The sequence below is a fragment of the Protobothrops mucrosquamatus genome, unplaced genomic scaffold (assembly GCF_001527695.2).
Source record: "Protobothrops mucrosquamatus isolate PMUCROS unplaced genomic scaffold, P.Mucros_1.0 scaffold2914, whole genome shotgun sequence".
Classification (NCBI taxonomy): Eukaryota; Metazoa; Chordata; class Lepidosauria; order Squamata; family Viperidae; genus Protobothrops; species Protobothrops mucrosquamatus.
Window position 1 is genome coordinate 50615 of NW_015388940.1, and position 20506 is coordinate 71120.

Genomic DNA, 20506 nt, shown 5'->3' on the forward strand with positions numbered 1-20506 from the left:
TGGGGAATGGAAGGATTTATATTGCTTGCAGACAAGGAAGGAAGATATATAAATCCTTCCATTCCCCACCATCCAGTCAGAGCTGAAAAAGCTTCTTGGATGAGAAGAGAAACATCTTCAAAGAAAAACAAGAAAGTCCACTTGCCTCCTGAAAACGCATCTTTAGGGAACTATAAAAGGTGCTATTCATTTTTAAATGAACTAAAATTCATGGAATGAGTATTTGTAATGGAACTAATAAGCATGATGCAACTACAGAGATTTCACAGTACAGAGTGGAATTTTCCTTAAATCAATTAAGAGCTGATGAAATCATGTAACAGATACAATGGAAGATTTGTCTATATGGACAATCTAATCTTTCTTGTATTATTCATTATTTATCTTTTTAAACTTTTAAACAATATTTATATATTAATATATTTTTAATTACTATAGATCAGGGGTGTCAAACTGCCAGCCCATGGGCTGGTTTCATCATACCGGAGCCGCGCCCACCCCATTGCCGGCAATGGCGAAAAAGCTCCGATACGTTGCACGACATCATGTGATGTCGCGAGTTTGACATGTCTGCTATAGATAGTTTTGTTTTAAACTGCTATTGTATTCAACATTTAAATAATGATAAAGTATGTGACTGATGGATGTTTCTGCTACTTTCATTTGTCCTTGGTCATAGGGACAAAATACATTTAATCGAGTAAGTGCAAGTTATATTTCTAAGGATTTTCAAGCTTTTCAATTGGAATGATTGTTGTAAAGAGCCTAGTGCTGTTTTGGATCCTGGAGCTCCCCTGCCCCCACTCAGCCATATTTCTTGCCATTTGTTAGTTCTTTGCCCCATGTAATCCATGTTTATATCTTTTATTAGGGAAAAAAATCAATGGGAACTGACATGCTATAGAGGGAAGCACACACTTAAATTAAGATGTCCAGCAGGCCCAAGGGATTTATAAAATAATGTGCTGTCCAGTGATGGGTTTGGCTTCTAGTAAGTAGGTGTTTTGAAACTAACCAGAATCCTCTTGGGAACCATTTGGGGAAAATGCCCCTCCCTCCTGCCCCCTCTTTGAAGTGTCCAAGTGTCCCACTAGCTCCAAAAGGCTAGAGACCCTTGATTTTGCGTTTTGACAAGGTTAGAGGCTTGCTCGGGGTATATATAAACCCAGTCATTCTTTATAACATGTGAACTACCACTGCGTATCAAATGAAATCGTAAATTTTACTGGCTTAACTCATTTTTACCTTCCTTTTATGATTTTTATTGAAGCTCTTTTCACAGTAACTAGTTTTGAAAGGCCTTGGAATTGGTTTAGTACATGGTCCCCCTGGGGAGTTTTTCAAGTAATGCTGTTGTACCTTTTCATGAGGTCTCAAAAGAGGCTCAAGAAGTGATTTCATTGCAAACAAACAAGAACGAACAAACAAACTGGCATTACCTGCTCTGACAAGCTGCTGTTGCTGTATTTTTTAGACATTCTTTTCTTCATGGTTTCTTTTACTGATTTCACCTTCTTGCCAAGGGATATGCGGGAAGTCGAAGGGGACTTGATCACTTCTTTGTAGACAAAATCACCGTCCTTTCCCTGACAAAAGAAAGGGAAGTTGAAACAAAGAGAAGCTTCCCATCTTCATCCTTCTATAGCCATCCTCAGACTCACTATACCTTACAAAGATTGTTCAAATTGCAGATTCCCAAAACACTTTATTTATTTATTTATTAAAAAAAATTATTATAAAGCTGCCCAACTCATAGATAGGTCACTCCAGGAAGCTTACAACATTTTTTTAAAAAATCCACCATATACTAAAAACCCATAAAAAATACCATCCACAGACATCCCCCCCATCTTCCATGGCGGCAACAATACAATCAAATCAGCCACTTGAGCAGCTCCATTTGTGATCCCTAGGCTAACAAAATCACTTTTTAAGGTCTTTCAGAACAGCAACAGGGTGAGGGCCAACTGGAGCTCAGAGGGAATGATGTTCCATAAAGAAGGGGCTATCACCAAGAAGGCCCATCTTCATGGTCCCACCAGATGTACATTCCTAATTGATCAGATTCATAACATGTTCTGCCTTCCCATTCTGGTGAGCTGGGTGGATGTAAGAGGGGAGAGTTATATATTGTTCTTCTAATCAGACCACTTTTTCCGGGAATCTGTGCTTCCCCTTTGACAATATTTGCAATATTTTCCTTGAAATTCCTCTCGGTGGAAGGATTAATGGAAGAAAGGGCAATTAGTTATTATACGTTGACTACCCTATGATGCTTGTCTCCCAATTCTTAAGCCATCACTTAAAATGTCATTGTGAGTTACTATCCATCATCCTGTAGTATAACAATCCTGATGGGCATTGAGCCAGAATAAACTATTACATACAAAGAGGGACAAATGTCACCACATAGCCAATATATTCAAATTAGCCACCTATATTGGTTTTAATGTTATACTCATAGACAGAATGCTAAATAACATAATTCCTGCCTGCATGCATTTTTATTGAATAACACAATAAAATCCAATCATTTTCCATTAAGCATGTCTCTGCTGACTCCAAGAGAGAAACATTAGAAGTGTACCCCATTCATAAGTTCCTTGTATGGAACTCATTTATATCAATATTGCTCAATATATATTGTTCTTCAGATAATTTTCCTTTTTTCTTGTCCTTTCTTTTTAAATATTTTGGAAGCTATGAAAAACTATTTGAAATGCAGCTCACATCCTGTATCTGTTACTTGCACATTAAGATCAATTTTCAGAATACTCTTGATTTTTGGCTGAGATGAATGCTTGTTTATAAGGTTAATTCTGAGTTCTGCCTGCCTAAATTCTATAGAGATTTAACTGACCATAGCTAACCTCAAGCATATTCTTATGGCGGCAGTGTTAATCTAATGCTCAAGTGCAATGTCAAAGGCTGCCAAGGGAAGCATAATATTTATTGGTCTTCGGATAAATAATCTCTTCTTCTGGGTTACTTTGTGGTAACATCCCCACCAAGTAAAATTATGGATACTGAATAGGAAAAAAGAACATCTAGTGAAGATTACACAACCTTCAAGCAATAAATGGACAGGAGAATGGTCAAGAAAGCTGGGAACAACTAGGATGAAGGGCAACAAGAACCGTTTTAGATTAATGAGTAAAGCAACTGCAAACTGGATCAGATTAATTCTGGCCCAACCAGACCCAGTCTCATATTGTCAGAATTCAGATGCCTTTGGGAGTTCACATGGCAAGAACATAGAAAGGCCTACCACCCTGAAATATTTTTGGTGAATTTGCCATTCATAACCCTGGCCAGAACTATTAATAGGGATTTCCAAAAAATTAATGAGCTGTCAGAAGAAGTGTTTCAGTTTGCACTTCTGGAACCTGCTGTAGAACAGCTTAATGAAATGGCTTTAGGTTCCATAGATCAGGGGTCTCCAACCCCCAGTCCGTGGACTAGTACCGGGCTGCGGCATGCCAACAACTGGGCCGCACAAACAAGCAAAACCCCATCCGTGGGATGCAGGCAGCACACAAAACCACGCCCCCTCCGGTCTGCGGAAAAACCTCTCTCCACAGAACCAGTCCCAGGTGCCCAAAAGATTGGGGACCTCTGCCATAGATGGATGAAGATAGAAAAATTCCCAACTAAAACAAGGATTGATAGAAGGCCTTCGTTTTGGGCAGGGGAGCTCCAAACTCTAGCAAGAACCTGCTAACTGGTTAATATCCTGAAGTCTTCTTTCGTATGCGTGTGTTCTAGAGATCCAGCCTCATGCAGCTGTGTATCACCCCCACCCTCCTGAGACTTTCCATCTGGCCAGGGATTCAGCCCAGATGTTTTCAGAGACATTTCCGTCTCTCCTCTATAGAGATCACTCTGTGGCAATTCAGGAACTCAATGGTTTGGATACACTTGGAAAGGAGAAGGATGTGTTTTAGTAACGGAATCACAGATTAATGTCAATGCTCTCTTGCCTGTCCTACTAAATCCCCAAATGCTCAACAAAACCACAAAATTGGCTCCTGGAGCAGGAAAAACCAATCTAGATACACAAAAGCATGAAAAAAAAAATGAAAGGGGAAAAAAAAACAGTCCCAAAAAAAACAAGCAAAAGAACATCACAGTCATTCATGAGAAAGTCTTGCCTAATGTTAAAAGGAATATTAACGATTCAGAGTGAAATTATACATCAGCGTCAATTTCTCAAAATAGGGTTCTGTGAACATATGGATGAGTTGCCATTCAGCTATTCAGCACAAAAGGCAGCAATACTTAGAGACAAGAGGATGAGATCAACTCCCCACCCCACCCCCTTTTTAATTCAAGACTCCCAGAGAATCCCCAAATCAAATCAGAAACGCACTGCTTCCCACAACTTTCTTTTCTTGACCTACATTTCCCTTGTTACTTCCATCTCACTGTCACATGGCAGTGAGAATTTATATACGTTATATAAATAACATTCCTTCCTTTGTTCTTTCTTGCTCTTCCCATCTGTCTAAATCCTGTCCATTCTCCAACCCAAAGTTCATTTGAATAAGCAATTCATTGGCAGAAAAATCAAAAAGAAAGGTTTTTAGACATAACTTTCTATTATGGCAGTCTACAAGAAATGCAAATAATGCTCTTGAAATGCAAGTTTCTCATATGCAGAAAAAGCAATTGCTACCAGCCTGCCTTCCATTGAGGACCTGTATACTGCATGAGCAAGAAAGAGAGCTGTAAAAATATCTACAGACCCCTCACATCCTGGACACAAAGTATTTCAACTTCTTCCCTCAAGAAGACGCTATAGGGCAGGGGTAGGCAACCTTGGCTCTTTTATGACTCGTGGACTTCAACTCCCAGAATTCTTGAGCCAGCATAGCTGGCTCAGGAATTCTGGGAGTTGAAGTCCACGAGTCATAAAAGAGCCAAGGTTGTCTACCCCTGCTATAGGGCATTGCACACCAGAACGACTAGACACAAGGACAATTTTTTTCCCCATGCCATCACTCTGCTTAGCAACTAATTCCTACAACACTGTCAAAATACTTAGTAAAGCTGTATTACTATGATACTCCTCATCTTTCCTATTACCTATCCTTATCTTATGACTATAACTTTGCTGCTTGTATCTTACAATTTATATTGTTTTTTTTGTACCCTAGTATGATTTATGTTGTTTGCTTAGCTAGTAGTCTATGACTATCACTGTGTTGCATCTTATGATTTATGATGCTGTATGATGAATGTATTTTCATGTTGTATATGATTTATGATGAATGTATTTTCATGTTGTATATGATCATGGTTATCACTATTACTTGTATGTACACTGAGAGCTTATGCACCGGAAACAAATTCCTTGTGGGTCCAACTACACTTGGCCAATAAAGAATTCTATTCTATTCTATTATTGTTGGTTGAGCATTTCTAACTTCTGCAACACAAATCAATGGCTATGAATTTTAAAAAGCTGTTTTGATTTTCATGCGTGAACTGCAATTGTTTTTCAATTGAAATAGATATACACTCAATAACATAAAACTGGTAACAGTCTGGAAAAATTTAATTTCTTCATTCCTGTTCATCACGCAAGACCAGTGATATGTGTAGTCCTTCAAGAACTAAACATGATGATCCCAGCTGCCTAGTCCCACTGCCTATAGTCAAAGCGGCAACCCTAAGAAAAAGGGAGATCTGTAAGATGATTCAGGACAATAAAATAGAACCTTACATTTTAAATTGGAAGTTCTCAAAGAAAATTATTGGCTCAGTCTTATGTATTAGCATCAAACAACTTGGAAACAATTCAATTCACTACTGAACATTTTCTCAATGTGATATCCTTCCTAAGCAGGGCAAAAATGTATACAGGATGGAGTTATGCTCTTCATGTCCTCACATTTTCTTTATCTTTGCCTTCCCCAGCTTTGTTTGCAGCTGAAATATGGGAATATAGAATATGGGAAGAGGAACTATATATTTGCTGAGACATATCTGTACTCTGTTCATTGAATTCAGGAATATGCTGAGAGCTGTCCAAGTGAATACAGATTCCCTTCAGGCCTCTTCAGAATGATTAGTGAGAAAGCAAGGGTAGAATAAGTAAATGTGAAAATTGGACTACTATGCATTAGACACTACACCTTTCCTATGCTTTTGGCTCCAGTTTAGTTTTAATCAGCTTATTTTGGAATACTTTATTCATTGGATAGAATAACTTGATGAAGAGGGAGGATGATTTTCACTCATCTGATACTCTTAGTTAAGCTAAATATCCTGACTGGCCAATAAAACCATGGCAAATATGGTTGGAATAGTTGACTTTTACTAGCTATCTTATTCTTCTTGTAGAATAAATACTAATGCTTTCTAATTGCCTAGGAAACACCCCATTTCACCTGTCCTCGTGTTAACAATTATCATAGTTTTCTGAATGGTCACAAGATCGAATAAAAAAAATCTTGTTTGACATATAGATTGACAAGCTTCCTCTGAACTAAATTTTTATTCTTTTGGAATTTCAAAGACTGAGTCATCTCCTAATGTTTTCTAGTAGTACAGTCCTTGTCACTCTCATAATTTTATGACATTCTGCTACACATCTTCCTTTTGAATAGAAAAAAATTAAAAAACATAATTTAAAACATCCATATCCAACTTTTTGTTAAATTTTAAAAGTTTATGATCTTAGGGAGTTTCATTACTAATTGTCCAGGATTGCATGTGGCCAAAGTACAAAATGATGTTCAGAATTACACAGAGCATTGTCTGGTATTAGTGTTTGATTAATAAGCATGTCATGACACTTTTGGACATTCATTTTAGTGCTAATAATTTTCTCTGGTATTAATACATTATTCATGTAGTCAAAGAGCATCATACACCACAATTATTATAGCATGATGTGGTTATACCTAAAAAGATCAAAATAGTGCAAACCATGGTATTTCCTGTGAGATCTTCAAAATGCATAATAGAAAGAGTATTTTCACTTTTGAACTTTGAATTGGAGGAGATTCCTGAGAATACCAAGGACAACCAATAAAACAAACAAATGGGATCATCAAATAAATCAACCCAGAGTTCTCACTTAAGGCATAAATGAACAGGTTCAAATCATCCTACTTCAGGCATATTGAAAAAAAAACTATCATTCTGGAAAAGAGTCTAATGCCGGGAAAGGTGGAAGGAAAAAGAGAAGATGACCAGAAGCAAGGTAGATGAATTCATTTAGAATGGTGATGGGTGTATCATTGGAAGACCTGAATGAACCAGGTTAGGGACAGATTGTCATGGAGAAAATCTATCTATAAGGTCACTATGAGTCGATACCAACTTGATGGCAAATCAATCAATCAATCAATCATAAAGATATTTGTCATTAGAAAATGACGTCTTTTGAAATGCAATATAAAAGTATGAAGAAGCAGCTCAGTCTATTATAATTGAAAATGGATATTATCCTCCTGGGTCTTCTAGCTACTTTTATAGCAAATCCAAATTTATAGCATTTTAATTTTGAAACACATTACAAACACCACCGTTGGGCTGTATGAATGTATCTTATGACTGAATGTCATACTCACAATTTGATCTGAACTGTTTCCAATGTGCAGTGAGCGATTTGCCAAATCAAAGCCACCAAAGCTGCAGGTTCTCTGTGAAATAAGGCAAATTCGTAATATTTTACCACAAAATCCGCATGGTGTCAATTGTTTTCTTGGGCAGAGAAGACACTAGAGAAATGTCTCACTTGTACAAATAACAGCAGCAAGCATGAAAAAATGTTTTGGATTATGTTCATGCATCATGTCCCCTTCCTGGTCTTTTACTAATTATTTTATTGCTTCAGGATCTTCAATAAAGGAGTATTAAAAGGATTTCCTAAGTGAGGAATAGTTTTACATAGCCCATGTTTTGGGAGTCATTTAGGTACAGAATATTAACAACAACAAAATGTTCCACTTTAATGGTACTAGAAACAGACAAAAGCTTTGAAATTTTAAGCATCTGATTCAATGGTTGATCACTCAATAATGACTTCTTCCATCTCTGAACAAATGACAATTTCCATTTTCAGAGACTCCATATCTGTAACCAAGGCCTGTATGGAACAAAGCAGTTTTCATACAACTACAAGATGGAATACAGTAGGTGATATGTGCAGTGGCATAATCTTGCAGAAGTAATTAGAGAAATGAGTTGTTCTCAGAGAAACATCTCAAGCAAGAAACACTGACAACTGAATAGAATAATTTTGCTTGCCTAAACAGGTCAGTGTAATGACACTAATTTTCTTTTCAAAGCTGAAAAACACAGTCAAGTGAAAGCATATTTACTTGGTGCTTAATAATGATCCTCATATGTAAAGTGTTCATTATTGAAAAGACACTAGTCCTTTGGAGCTCAATAGAACTGCCCTGTTCCCTTTCAGTTCTACAATGCAGATGTTTGCCTTTTCCAGAAATAAATTGGCTCTCTATTTCTGTCTCTTGATCTATGCATTTACACCTTGTCCTTCAACCTTAATCCCTCTGCTTTTCTTCATCTTATAGAAAAACAACAAGAACAACAACACATCGGGACATGATTATCCTCCATCATATACTTTATAAATAATAAATACTGTAAATAAATGAGATATTTGTAATATATGTAATATCTCATTATTATGTCTGTTACCAATTAATACATTGCTAAAAGCCAATTATAAGCTCTACCAGACAACCTATATAAAGTATGTTTTTATCCTTAACAAACAAGCCTTTGCTGGTGAACATGTAATTGTATTTCTTCCTGAAAATATCCATTTAACAAGATAGTCAACAACAAAGGAATGCTATAACAGTTTTAAAAAGTTAACTCAGAAAGTTCACATCATCTTTTAATATCAAACAAGGATTACATTTGGGGGATCTTCATGTATTTTTGTATGAACATGTATGCAAGCAGTGAGCATGTATGACAGAATTCACAGTTGGCATGGATGGTATATGGAATCATAAACACACAAAAAACTTCTCACAGTTAAAAGCTTTTTAACAATATGCTATATTTCAAGGAACTGTATCGTTATGCTTGCTATTGGACATACAGCTCATTACTTTCATTTATTTCACAAAAACATGCTAAATAAAACTGTTGATGGAAAGACTGTAGACTCTTAAATGAAATGATCATGCACATACTTTAAAAGTTCTAGGCATGCCTTGGGCCACTAAAATAAATTTAAATGCCCATAACATATATAACAGCAACACATGTAATCAGTCCTATTGACAAGGGGTACCATAGCTCCTGAGGTTGCAGTAAACATGAATTATGATCTTAGAGAAAAACAGTGTAGAGTAGTGCCTAAAATTCACAAGCAGGGTATAAAGTATCTGATCTTCATAAAAGAGGGCTTAATCCAAGTTTTTATATGAAAAAAGGAAGAGATATAGCTTTTTCTCCAAGAATGCAATCCAAGCACATCCTAGTTTATATTATATTATATTATATTATATTATATTATATTATATTATATTATATTATATTATATTATATTATATTATATTATATTATATTATATTTATTATATTATATTATATTTATTATATTATATTATATTATATTATATTATATTATATTATATTATATTATATTATATTAATTTATTAGACCAGTGGTTCTCAACCTGTGGGTCGGGACCCTATTTGGGGTCGATCGACCATTTCACGGGGGTCGCCAAGCAAGGCTGTCCGCCATTTTTTTGTCTGTCATTTTTTTTGTCCGCCATTTTTTTCCCCTTTTCCGGCGGGTGCCTTACCTCCCTTGGGCTGGGCCAGCTGGTGGTCGGCCTGCTCCGTCTCTTCCGCTTGCCAGCTACGCCTCGGCTGGCGCAGGGGGCGGAACCACGCATGCGCGGTGCTCCCGGGCAGGGAAAGTCCTCGACTTACGACCGGTTGGGTAGTCCTCGACTTACGACCGGTTTAGTCCTCGACTTACGACCGGTTTAGTCCTCGACTTACGACCGGTTGGGGTCGCGGCATTAAAAAGGTTGAGAACCACTGTATTAGACCAATTTATATAACTACCCCTCTCACAAGCAAGCAATTCTGGGCAAGGTACAACAGAGCTAAAAGGTGTTAATAAATACATTAAAATATGAAAACCCAAACTAAAACAAAGAATAATAGACAAAGGGATGTTAACAATAACAGAGCACCTCACTATTGTAGTTCACACATTCCTGGGGACCCCAGCCCTGCTGGCATAACCAGATCTTGAGGGATCTCCAGAAACTCAACACTGACAAGGGTAGATGGTGGGGTGGGGGTGGGCAGGAGAGATCCCACAGTCTGGGTGCCACAGCAGAAAAGGCCTGGCACCTACACTTATCTAGTATTTCCCAGGCTATAGCAGGGGTGTTCAACTGTGGCAACTTTAAGATCTGCGGACTTCAACTCCCAGAATTTGAACACACCTGGGCTATAGGTTGTAGGTATGTAGACTCCCTAGGTCACATCATATAAGAATGTTCAATTCCTGCTACCAATATTGGCAGTACACAGTAAGTAATAGTAACGGGCTTATAATCAGATAATTTGCAGGACAAAATGTTAAGGTTGTTTTTTTTAGAAAATATGTTATTGCTTCTTATATAAGCACATAATGTGCACAAAAGTGTATTTCACCATTTGAAATATTCTCTACATACCATCTTCGTCAAATAAATTATTTTAATAAAATATGTTACACTGTAGGGCAGAAACAATTAACATATAAAGCATTGAAGAAAAAGAATAAATTGTCCTAGAAAAAAAATATTACAGCTTTACAATGGCTATTAGCCAACTGCAGCCATAGTTTACAAATTTGCAAAAAATGAGATTTTGTCAGTCAGAATCAATTTTCTTTCCTTAAGTTTCTTGGAACGCTAGTCATGATTGCCTCAACCCAAGACCTTGGTTCAAAAATACAATCCAGTTATGAACTCCCCAGATGGCTTTATATCCCTGGCTCTCATCCTTACTTTCCTATCTCTGAGCTGGGAAATAAATGTTTACAGAGCAATTATGGCCTGCAATCCTAAGCATATTTGCCAGGGCAAAGGATCTATACAGATCTTTGCCTGGTGAAAATTAAGAGTGACAATCTTTTTTTTTTTTAATAATCACTGAGAACCATATTTTCTGAGAAGAAAGTTATCAATAGCTACATAATGTGATGATGGATGGATCCTCAGTCAAAAAAAATGGTAGGATCCCCCTTTTCCCTCTCTATTTCTATCTCTTTCTTCTTTATGTGTATCCTTTTCATTTATCTATCGATTTTCTCTTCAGTTCACTGCTTTCTTTTCTCTTTTTTACACACATACAAATACCGTACTTCTCCCTTCCACCGCACCTAGTCAGCATACAGAGATAAAGAATAAGCTGAGATTCCAATACGAGTCCCTCCACTTCTTCCACCCCTGCATGAATCGCAATGTTTAAAGGAGTTAATGATGCAGAGTACACAGAAATATGATTTTTCTCCACATCACCCACTCATCACCACTACTAGCTTGGCAGCTGGGAAAACCACAGTTATGCCAAGATCGCAATGCATGGGAATTGCTTTTCCTGGGTATTGTCATCTGCAGCATAATGAGCTGATTGGTGGGCTTGCAGCCTTGCGACTGTGCCAAGAAAAATAATGGAAATGACCCCTCCCACCTTTTCTTCTCCAGTGGAATCATCATGCTGCAAATCTTTCTAAAGGGCTTGAGAATTTGTTAAGGAGCAATGACACTGGCAGAAGCTTATGATGGGCTGCTCTCATCAGAGGGGCTCTGAAGAAATATGGGAGCCAGCACAGAAAAAACAAACATATCAAGTACATGTGGGATATTTGGAAAGATACAAAAAAATGCCTCCCAAAAAGGAAGGAATGAAGATCCTGCTCTAGTTTCATCCATGTAGCATTTCTATTCCTTTTTAGGAAAGATTCACAGCACCTTTTCATCAGTCAGATGGAGCCAATTTGAGAGAAGGTGGGCTTTTTTTGGTCAATCTAGCAGGGTAGAAATGTGAATTGTAACATACACCTAAAATTCTGTATCTGTAAATCTGAAGCAGACCTTTCTCCACATGATGGGCCAGACAACATCATCTGAACCATCTCACATTACCTGAGTTCAGAATCTATCATCTGCGTGCACAGGCATTAATTAGAATTATATTTATTTTGTTTTAGATTTATCCTGCCTTTATTCTTTTTATAAATAACCCAAGGTGGTAAACCCGAGTTTCCACTTCCTCCTCCTATTTTTCCCAGAACAACAATCTTGTGAGCTGAGTTGGGCTGAAAGAGAGTGACTGGCCCAAGGTCACCCAGCTGGTGTTCATGGCTAAGATGGGACTAGAACTCACAGACTCCCACTTCTTCTAGCCTGGTGCCTTAACCATTGCACAAATGGGTTCTATGTATTTAGTTATATATTTATTTATTTCTTCTTACTATTGTTGATTCAAGCAAATATGGAACATATTTGTCTCAATATTTATTCGAATATCTCATTGGCCAGTAATTAGGAGAGGACTGAGGGAAGAGAAAAGAAAGGCAATGAAATGTTAAGCCCTTTCAAACATGGAAAAAAAACCCAAGCAATGCTGACTGCAACCTCATGGGAGCTTGTGGCCACCTTTGGTGAAAACTCACAGACTTTTGGTGGATTCTCAAAAGAACCCTTTTTGTACAGCGATCGACTGTAGCAGCCCACTTCCTCTTTGCCGCCGCCTCTTCCTCCAGTAGGCACCGCCTCAACTCCTGTTCTTCACTTTTGCTCAAGGTTCTGTCAGTCATGGGCCGCACCAGATGCGATAGGTTGAGGTGACTGTACAGGCTTCTTTCCACCACATATGTGATATTGAACTCGCTGACTGAATTGCACCCTCGAAGCCTTCTGTTGGAGAAGCCACAGCTTCCACCTCTTCCTAGCCTCTTGGGTTTGTGATGAAGCAGCTGCAGATCGCAGATGGAAGGCGATACACCTTTCCTAGCAGGACGCTGACAGAGAAAAGCTCTAGAACATGAATAATTAGGATCTGCCTTTTTTAGCCGGATCTGCTTCCTGATACTTTGGATTTCCTCCAAAGATACCAGGACATGATGCTTGCACCTGCTGTCATAAAAGCAAATGCTTTCTTTACTTACCCCATGACTGAGAGAGCCAAGGTTCTTCATTTCTCCATCTGTTAAAGAACGGCAAACTTTGGGTATTTTATCCTCTTCCGGATAAGAAAAGAATGTCCCAAGCTTTTTGGGGGGTTTTATAAGGCCACGACTATCAGATTTACTGAAGGTCTTAAGCAATTTCCTGTTTGTACCCCAAGTGTCCAGGCTGCTAGATGAAGGAGATAAGGTCAGTGAATCACTTTCATTATCTGGCTGTTTTTCAGAGGAATTATCCAAAATGAGTTGCTTCTTGTGAATTCCAGAGTAAAGTGCAGATCTACCATCTGGTCCTGCGGGAGTATCAAAGGAGTGTTCATCCACACCTGAAAGGGAATATGCCATTATATTAGTTCTCACTAACTAATGGAGAGGGAGGGAGGGAGGGAGGGAGGGAGGGAGGGAGAAGTATATCATCAGTCATTTTTTCCCCAGTGCCGTTGTAACTTTGAACGGTGACTAAATGAACTGTTGTAAGTCAAGGACTACTTGCAGTTGAATAACAGAAGAATCTGGGCACCATCAAGGAATAAAACAGATGCAATAGAAGCAATACTGGCATACTGATGTATATCTCAACAATATTAGATGATTTTTGGAGAAAGCCAACTCTCTGCAGAAAATAAATTAACCTAACTTAAATAATTAAATTTCAATCCTAATAATACCAAAAGAAAAAATAATCCAATAGTGAAAAGCTGAAAGGAATAGAATTTGCTGTGCAAGGATAAATTCAGCTATTTATATGTAATTAATAAAGTAAAATGAGAAATAGATAGGAAGTTCAAAGGAAAACCGGTGTGATGATGGGAGTACAGATACAGAAGACTGAGTTTATGAATGAAAGAGGAATGCAGTGAATGATCTGTCAGTTTTCATATATTTAAAGCAGGGGTGTCCAAACTTTTTTCAAAGAGGGCCAGATTGGATGAAGTGAACGTGCTGGAGGGCTGAACATTTTTCCGAACATTCTTTGAACCATTACAATTAAATGCAAATGAATTATTTTATGCCAAGTTAATTGCAAATGGCATACTTTCTCTTTTCTCCTTCTTTCTCTTTCTTTCCTCTTTTTCCTCTCCCTCTCTCTCTCTCTCTCTCTCTCAACAACAAGGATGGCCACAATAATTGGGCCACGAAGCGCAACTTCCCCCAGGAGGCAGAAAGAATTCGGGCAAGCTGCGTTTTGGAGATCAGGCCGGGGCTCAGTCAAGCCCTCGCGGGGCGCAATTAGGGGCGGCTCCGTGGAGTCCCGGATGCCTGGCTCACGGAGGAAGCCGGCAGGGAGCCCACAATTAGCGGGCCTGCCAGAAGCGGTTGAGGTGGACACCCCTGCGGCACTCAGGCAGCCCCCGAGCTTCCCGCCGAGCCAGATGGGATTCCTGGCCAGCCGGCCACAGGGCAGGAGCGGCTCCCTCGCTGGGGCTGCTTGGCCTCCCTGGCCGGCTGGCCAGTCCGGCCTTTCCAGGGCCAAATCCTGCAGGCTGCGATTCGCACAGCCCCGGTCCAGAGGAGCGCCGTCGCCCCGGTGGACGGGGGGCTGGGAGGGGTAAGCCCCTTTCGATGCCCAGAAAGCAGCGCTTCCTCTCCTGCTCCGGGCGTGGGAAAATGGGCGGAGGTCCTGGGATGGCCAAGCGTGTGGGGGGGCAGGAGGCAGCAGAAGGCGCCCAGGGCACCACGGACTGGCTCGGGGAGACGCGTGGCCGGCTCGGCTGCCCAGGCAGGGAGCGGCCTGGGGACGGTCCAGGGAGCGATGCCCCCACCAGCCGCCACCCCAGCAAGGACTGTCGCGCGGCCCAGCCCGGGGAGACACGTGGCCGGCTCGGCTGCGCAGGGAGCGGCCTGGGGACAGGCCAGGAAGCAATGCCGCAGCCAGGACTGCTGCCTGGTACAAGTAAGCTGGGGGGGTTGCCACCCGCCCCGTGGCCGCTTCACGGCGGTGCTCTGCAGACTCAGAGCTCCCTCCCTCCCCCCCTGCCACTGACCTTCCATCTCCGGCTCTGCTGCTGCTTGGCCAATGGTTGCGCCGGCTGGACATTGCAGGGCTGCTCTCTCTCGAGGCTGCAGCTTACAGGAGGGCTGACCCACTCAGCAAAGGCTCTGGGGGGGTTGCTCCCAGCGGGGATCCCGGGGCTTCCCTGCATGGCTCCCCAGCCACGTGCGCCTGGGACGGGGCCAGCCCGGGAAAGGGACTTCCTGGCCGCCCTTCTCCCAGGGGGCGGGGCACCCGGGCGCAGGGCCAATGAGGAGCCCTGCAAGGGGGCAAGTCCCATGAGAGAGAGAGAGAGAGAGAGAGACAGAAGTGCAAGTGCAAGTGCCTCTGTCTCTGTTTCTGTCTCTCTCTCTCTCATGGGACTTGCCGGAGGGCCGTGGGAGGGCCGCATTTACATAGAGCAGGGAGGGCTGTTAGAGGGCCGTATTAAACCGGAACGTGGGCCGCAAATGGCCCGCGGGCCGGACTTTGGACATGTCTGATTTAAAGGAATGTCAGAAGGAGGCAGTAGCAGCAGCTCTGGATATAGCCTGTTTTGTTTCTAGCACACATAATTGTAAACTATGCCAAAGAAGTGAATTTAAAATTAGAAATAGGTAGTTTGGGCTTAAAATATTGTCATCAATTGTGAATTTATTGCCTAAGATGTTTGTATGCACTAATCTGGCAAACCATGGACAGAACATCTGTCTGAAGGAGGTTTCATACTGAGTGTTCCATTTTAAGTAAGAAAGGGCAAAACTAGGAAAGTAAACTTGTTGCGTGTCTATGATTACATGGAGAAGTTAAGGAAAATGATAGGTGTCATAACCCACTCTCTCTATCTACATATAGTCAAGCTGAATATAGTGAAAGTCACATATGAATAGAAATACTCAATTTGGAAAGCTATATTTTTTAAAAAAAATTCCTTTCCTTCTCCTCCTTTTTCTTAGTAGAAGGGGAAAATCCATACTATATTATGACATATTTATCTACTTTGAGAGTAGAACAAGATACAGCAGGGAAAGGAATCCAACAAAATACACTGAATATTTAACTTTTAATTTGAATGTTCCAAATATTTTGATTGAACTCAAACTTGTAATACATTCACTTAATGTTTTGTGTACTAATTTGATTCTCCTCTCAAATAAAATCCTGGAAAGTCTGCACTGCGTTTCATCAACTCTAAAAAGGCTAATGTTGTGCTTACAAAGGTCATAGCAAGAAATGTCTACATATTTATAGAAATTCAAGAGCTACGACTCATTGTATGAGAAAAAAAGAAACACAAACATTCTTCAAATGTTGGCTGGGAGAGCAGATAACCGAAAGATTAAAATACACTACAAATTAATAGCCACATATTCACATTACAGCGCAGACTAAAAGCTCTGCAGAAAATAAATTAACCTAACTTAAAATAATTAAGTTTCAATCCTAAGAATACAAAACAAAACCCAATCATGAAAAGCTGGAAGGAATAGAATTTACCGTGGAAATAAAGACATTTCTTTACCTCTTTGCATAATGGCATCAGAGATGTGTCTATGAGGAAGGCCAGAATGTAGCTACAGTGATGGCATTGGAAGTTTGGGGAGCAGAGAAAATGGCAGATGTTGTGTACTAGTAATCTGGTTTCAAACACACTCCGGCTTGTGCTTGAAGACAAACTGGCAACTGGTGGAGTTGAACATAGATGATATATGGTCCCTACAACTGGCTCCAATCAAAACTTCAGATTTTGAAGCTGATGAAGGCTGAAAAGCCCCCCTTTATGACTTGCAATGCAGTCATCAAAATAATAAGCTATTAAGATGATGCATTACCACAGCAAATGACCAAAAGTGCATTGGTCTCAGCTACAAAAAATGCTTCGAGTTAGAGGTCAAATCCAACCCTTACTACATATGTGTCTACATATGTCAGGATAAATTCCTATCCTCTGTTGATCTTTCTTCCCAGGCCAAGTATGGATAAGCCTGCATAGCCTTATTATTTTATTATTTTAAAATTATATATTTTTTAAAAAATGTAAGGTAAAAGTTCATAGGAAACCAGTAAAGGCAATCCTCGAGTTACAACGGTTCATTTAGTGATCGTTTAAAGTTACAAAGTTACTGAAAAAAGTGACTTATGACCGTTTTTCACGCTTACAACCATCCCCGTGGTCACATGATCAAAATTCAGATGGCAACTGACTCCTATTTATGACAGTTGCAATGTCCAGGATGCATGTGATCATCTTTTGCGACCTTCTGACAAGCCAAGTCAATGGGGAAACCAGTTTCCCTTAACAACCGTGTTGCTAATTTACCAACTGCAGTGATTCACTTAACAACTGTGGCAACAAAAGTTGTAAAATGGGGCAAAACTCACTTAACAAATGTCTCACTTAGCAACAGAAATTTTGGGCCCAATTGTGTGGTCATACGTTGAGGACTACCTGTATAGTAACAGAGTATGGAACAAGCTTTCCTTGCCTTTGATTTCAAGAGCTTGGAAAAGGTCAGAGTTCCTTAGTTATTTTTATTATCACAGAAAAAAATCACATCTCTATCAGGCCTCTCCTTTCCCGAATTTAAATATATATATTGCTATGGAATAATTAGTTATTGCTGTGGAATAATATTTAATGTCCAATTGTCATTTTATTTTTAAATTAAATTCAAATAAATGCTATAAAAATGAAACTCATTGTATTTTACTTTAAAATCTCTCTATCCCATGGAATCAGTTGTGGCATTCTTTGACTTCTACTGAAGTGATGCATCTCTATTTTCTGACAGACTCATCAGAAAGTCTGCTGAAAGAACCATTTGCCAGACTTGAAGGGTGTGGTTTTGGTCAGGCAGATGTTTCAGCATCCCATGACAAACGTACTCGCTTTCTAACCCTTGGGATAAGCCCCACTCGTATTTTCTCTTACAGTTTTTCACCCCCCCCTGAACAACACAGCTCATTTACAAGTCATATTTCTTGGCTTCGGAACTTGTGAGGGGGGGAAAAAAGCAAGAACGAAGCAAAGTGACAGAGGCTTTAGAAAATTTACTTTTTTTTTTTTTTATACCAGAAAGGCAATGTATCTTCTGCTCCTACCAGTACTCTGCTCTCCAGAATCTCTTAACCTGGTACTATTACATTTCATTAATGAAAACCTCTTGAAACATTAGTCACTTCCTGGAAAAGCGTATACTCAACTATGGAGATTCTCCTACTATATTGCCAAATGCAGAACTAAGTCTGCTAATGAATTTGGTAGTCAAGGTTATGGATCAGGGAGTCTGTCCCGTTTCTGTCCAGTTTCAGGAGGAATTCTGTTTGGCTGATTTTCTGCTCCAGGTGCATTCCCCCAAAAGTCACTTTGGGATTGCAGTTTGCAGGATGGGAGGGGGGAAGTTGGTGAAAGTTAGTCTGGTATAGTCCATCCATCCACCAATAATAACCTCTCTATAGCCTTTACACTTGAGACTGTCCCCAATAAATTATTATGTTGCAATAAAAGAAGAAAGACAACCCAGTCACACAAAAAGCCATGGTAAATAACTGTACCTAAAAAACAGAGTATATGCAATAGAGTACAGCCATAAAATTACACTGCTAATGCAAAGAGCTATTCTCATCCTGCTGATTAACTTGAGCACAATGCATGAGAAAATCAATTCAGAGGGTGACCAAATGTTTCTTCTTTTCCTACGGCAAGTTTCTCATATGCTTTTCCAAAGGGGTGGCACCCCCCACCCTCTCCTTTTTTTTCACCGCACCGTTCTGACCACTACCCAGCACATCTTCTCGTTAAAGCTGTTAATTCTTACCTTCAGTGCTGGGCTTTTTAATTTCTTCCACTCGAATTAATTTCTTTCTCACTCTGCGAGTTGAGTTGACCAACTTATGCAGTCTCTTAAACTTCACTGATTCTTCTGATTCATCATCTGACTGCTCTCTTGACTGGCAGGGAAGCAAAAGGAAATGTTAGTAGAGGAATTGTTGCACAGCTCAAGGCAAGGAAGAGTCCCTTTTTCCAGAGTCCTAAAACAAGGCAAGCCCTGAAACTTAAAACAGTTCATCTCTCATCCTGAATATTCACAATCTCTCTCTCTCTCTCTCTCTCTCTCTCTCTCTCTCTCTCTCTCTCTCTCTCTCTCTCACACACACACACACACACACACACACACACACAAATACACACAGAGTATTTTAAAAAGAATGGAACATACCATTTTCACTTCTAAATTAGCACGAAGTAAGGTCTCAGGCACCAAAACGCGTTCCAGCCCTCATCCTCTTCTCTGCCTCTGCACATTGTGTAATAATAGCAGACTCCACGTTGCCTTCCTACACAGCACAGGCAGGACACTTTCCTAGCACTCTCTGAGCCCTGTTAGTTAAGCTCCTGTGGTTTGGGTCAGGCAATGGTCTTCCTGGCCTGGCGAAACTTCACATTGAAAAACCTGGTTACAAACTGCTTTTTCTGCACTGAACTGAAACATTCTCATTGACTCCTTTTTTCCAGCCTTAACAAGGAAAATCAAAAACAGCAACAGCAGCAAAAATGAGGAGGTGGGGAGGGAGAGAGAGAGGGAGAGAGGGAAAGGGAGGGAAAGGAAGAGGAGAGCTCATCTTCTCCACTCCGATGTATTTTATTAATTATAAAGAGTCATAGAATTTTTTTTTCTCTCATCCCCATCCCAGGCTTCCCATTCTAAAGACTCTCAAAACTGGCTGTTAATACAGACCAAGCATTCCTCAGGAATTGACCAAAGGAAAACTCTGACCTTTGCAGGCACTTAGTTTAGCCCATACTCCCCAGCTTCCCATTTGGTCTCACATCTGATGCTGCCTGCTCCGTTCCAGCTGTTTTCCCTCAAGTATCCAGCATTACAGAGACATAAAGAATCCTCCCTCTCCAGCAGCAGTGACACCACAGGCTGAAACAATCCATTCCTTGTGAACCAAATCAGAGCTCTCATTTTCAAGCCAGACCCAGTGCTCAATATGCTACTTCCTCTGTTTGGCCCCATTTAGAATTTCTGTGCACAAAAGTAGAAAGGGGGAGACCAAAAGAAAGAAAGAAAAAAAAAGAAGAAGAAGAGGGAGACTTAACTCTTGGCTTTTACAGTACAGAACTGCCACTGTACAGGCTTGCATTCCAAGGAGCGGAGAAGATTCCAGCTGGAACTCTCCAAAGACTTTATTTCGGCCTTTGCTTTCACACACAGCTCTGACCAATTCATCCCAATTCCAGCCTCCCAGCTCAGAACCCCAAAAGCAACTTCCTGTGGGTGAACTTTGGGTCATTTAAGTTGCCAGGTTGAAATTGTGCCTTATTGTCTAGCTCTG

General features: G+C 40.1%; 1 protein-coding gene across 1 annotated transcript in view; it reads right to left on the reverse strand.

Moving 5' to 3' along the window:
• The window catches only part of SASH1 (SAM and SH3 domain containing 1), a 66001-nt gene that overhangs the window by 21391 nt on the left and 24104 nt on the right, over positions 1-20506 (reverse strand). Inside the window, exons 4-7 of the mRNA XM_015825988.2 lie at positions 18982-19114; positions 13174-13517; positions 7581-7652; positions 1440-1586 (exon numbers count right to left, since the gene is read on the reverse strand). Of these exons, the coding sequence (XP_015681474.1) occupies positions 1440-1586; positions 7581-7652; positions 13174-13517; positions 18982-19114 (696 nt within the window). The remainder of the gene's footprint in view (positions 1-1439; positions 1587-7580; positions 7653-13173; positions 13518-18981; positions 19115-20506) is intronic.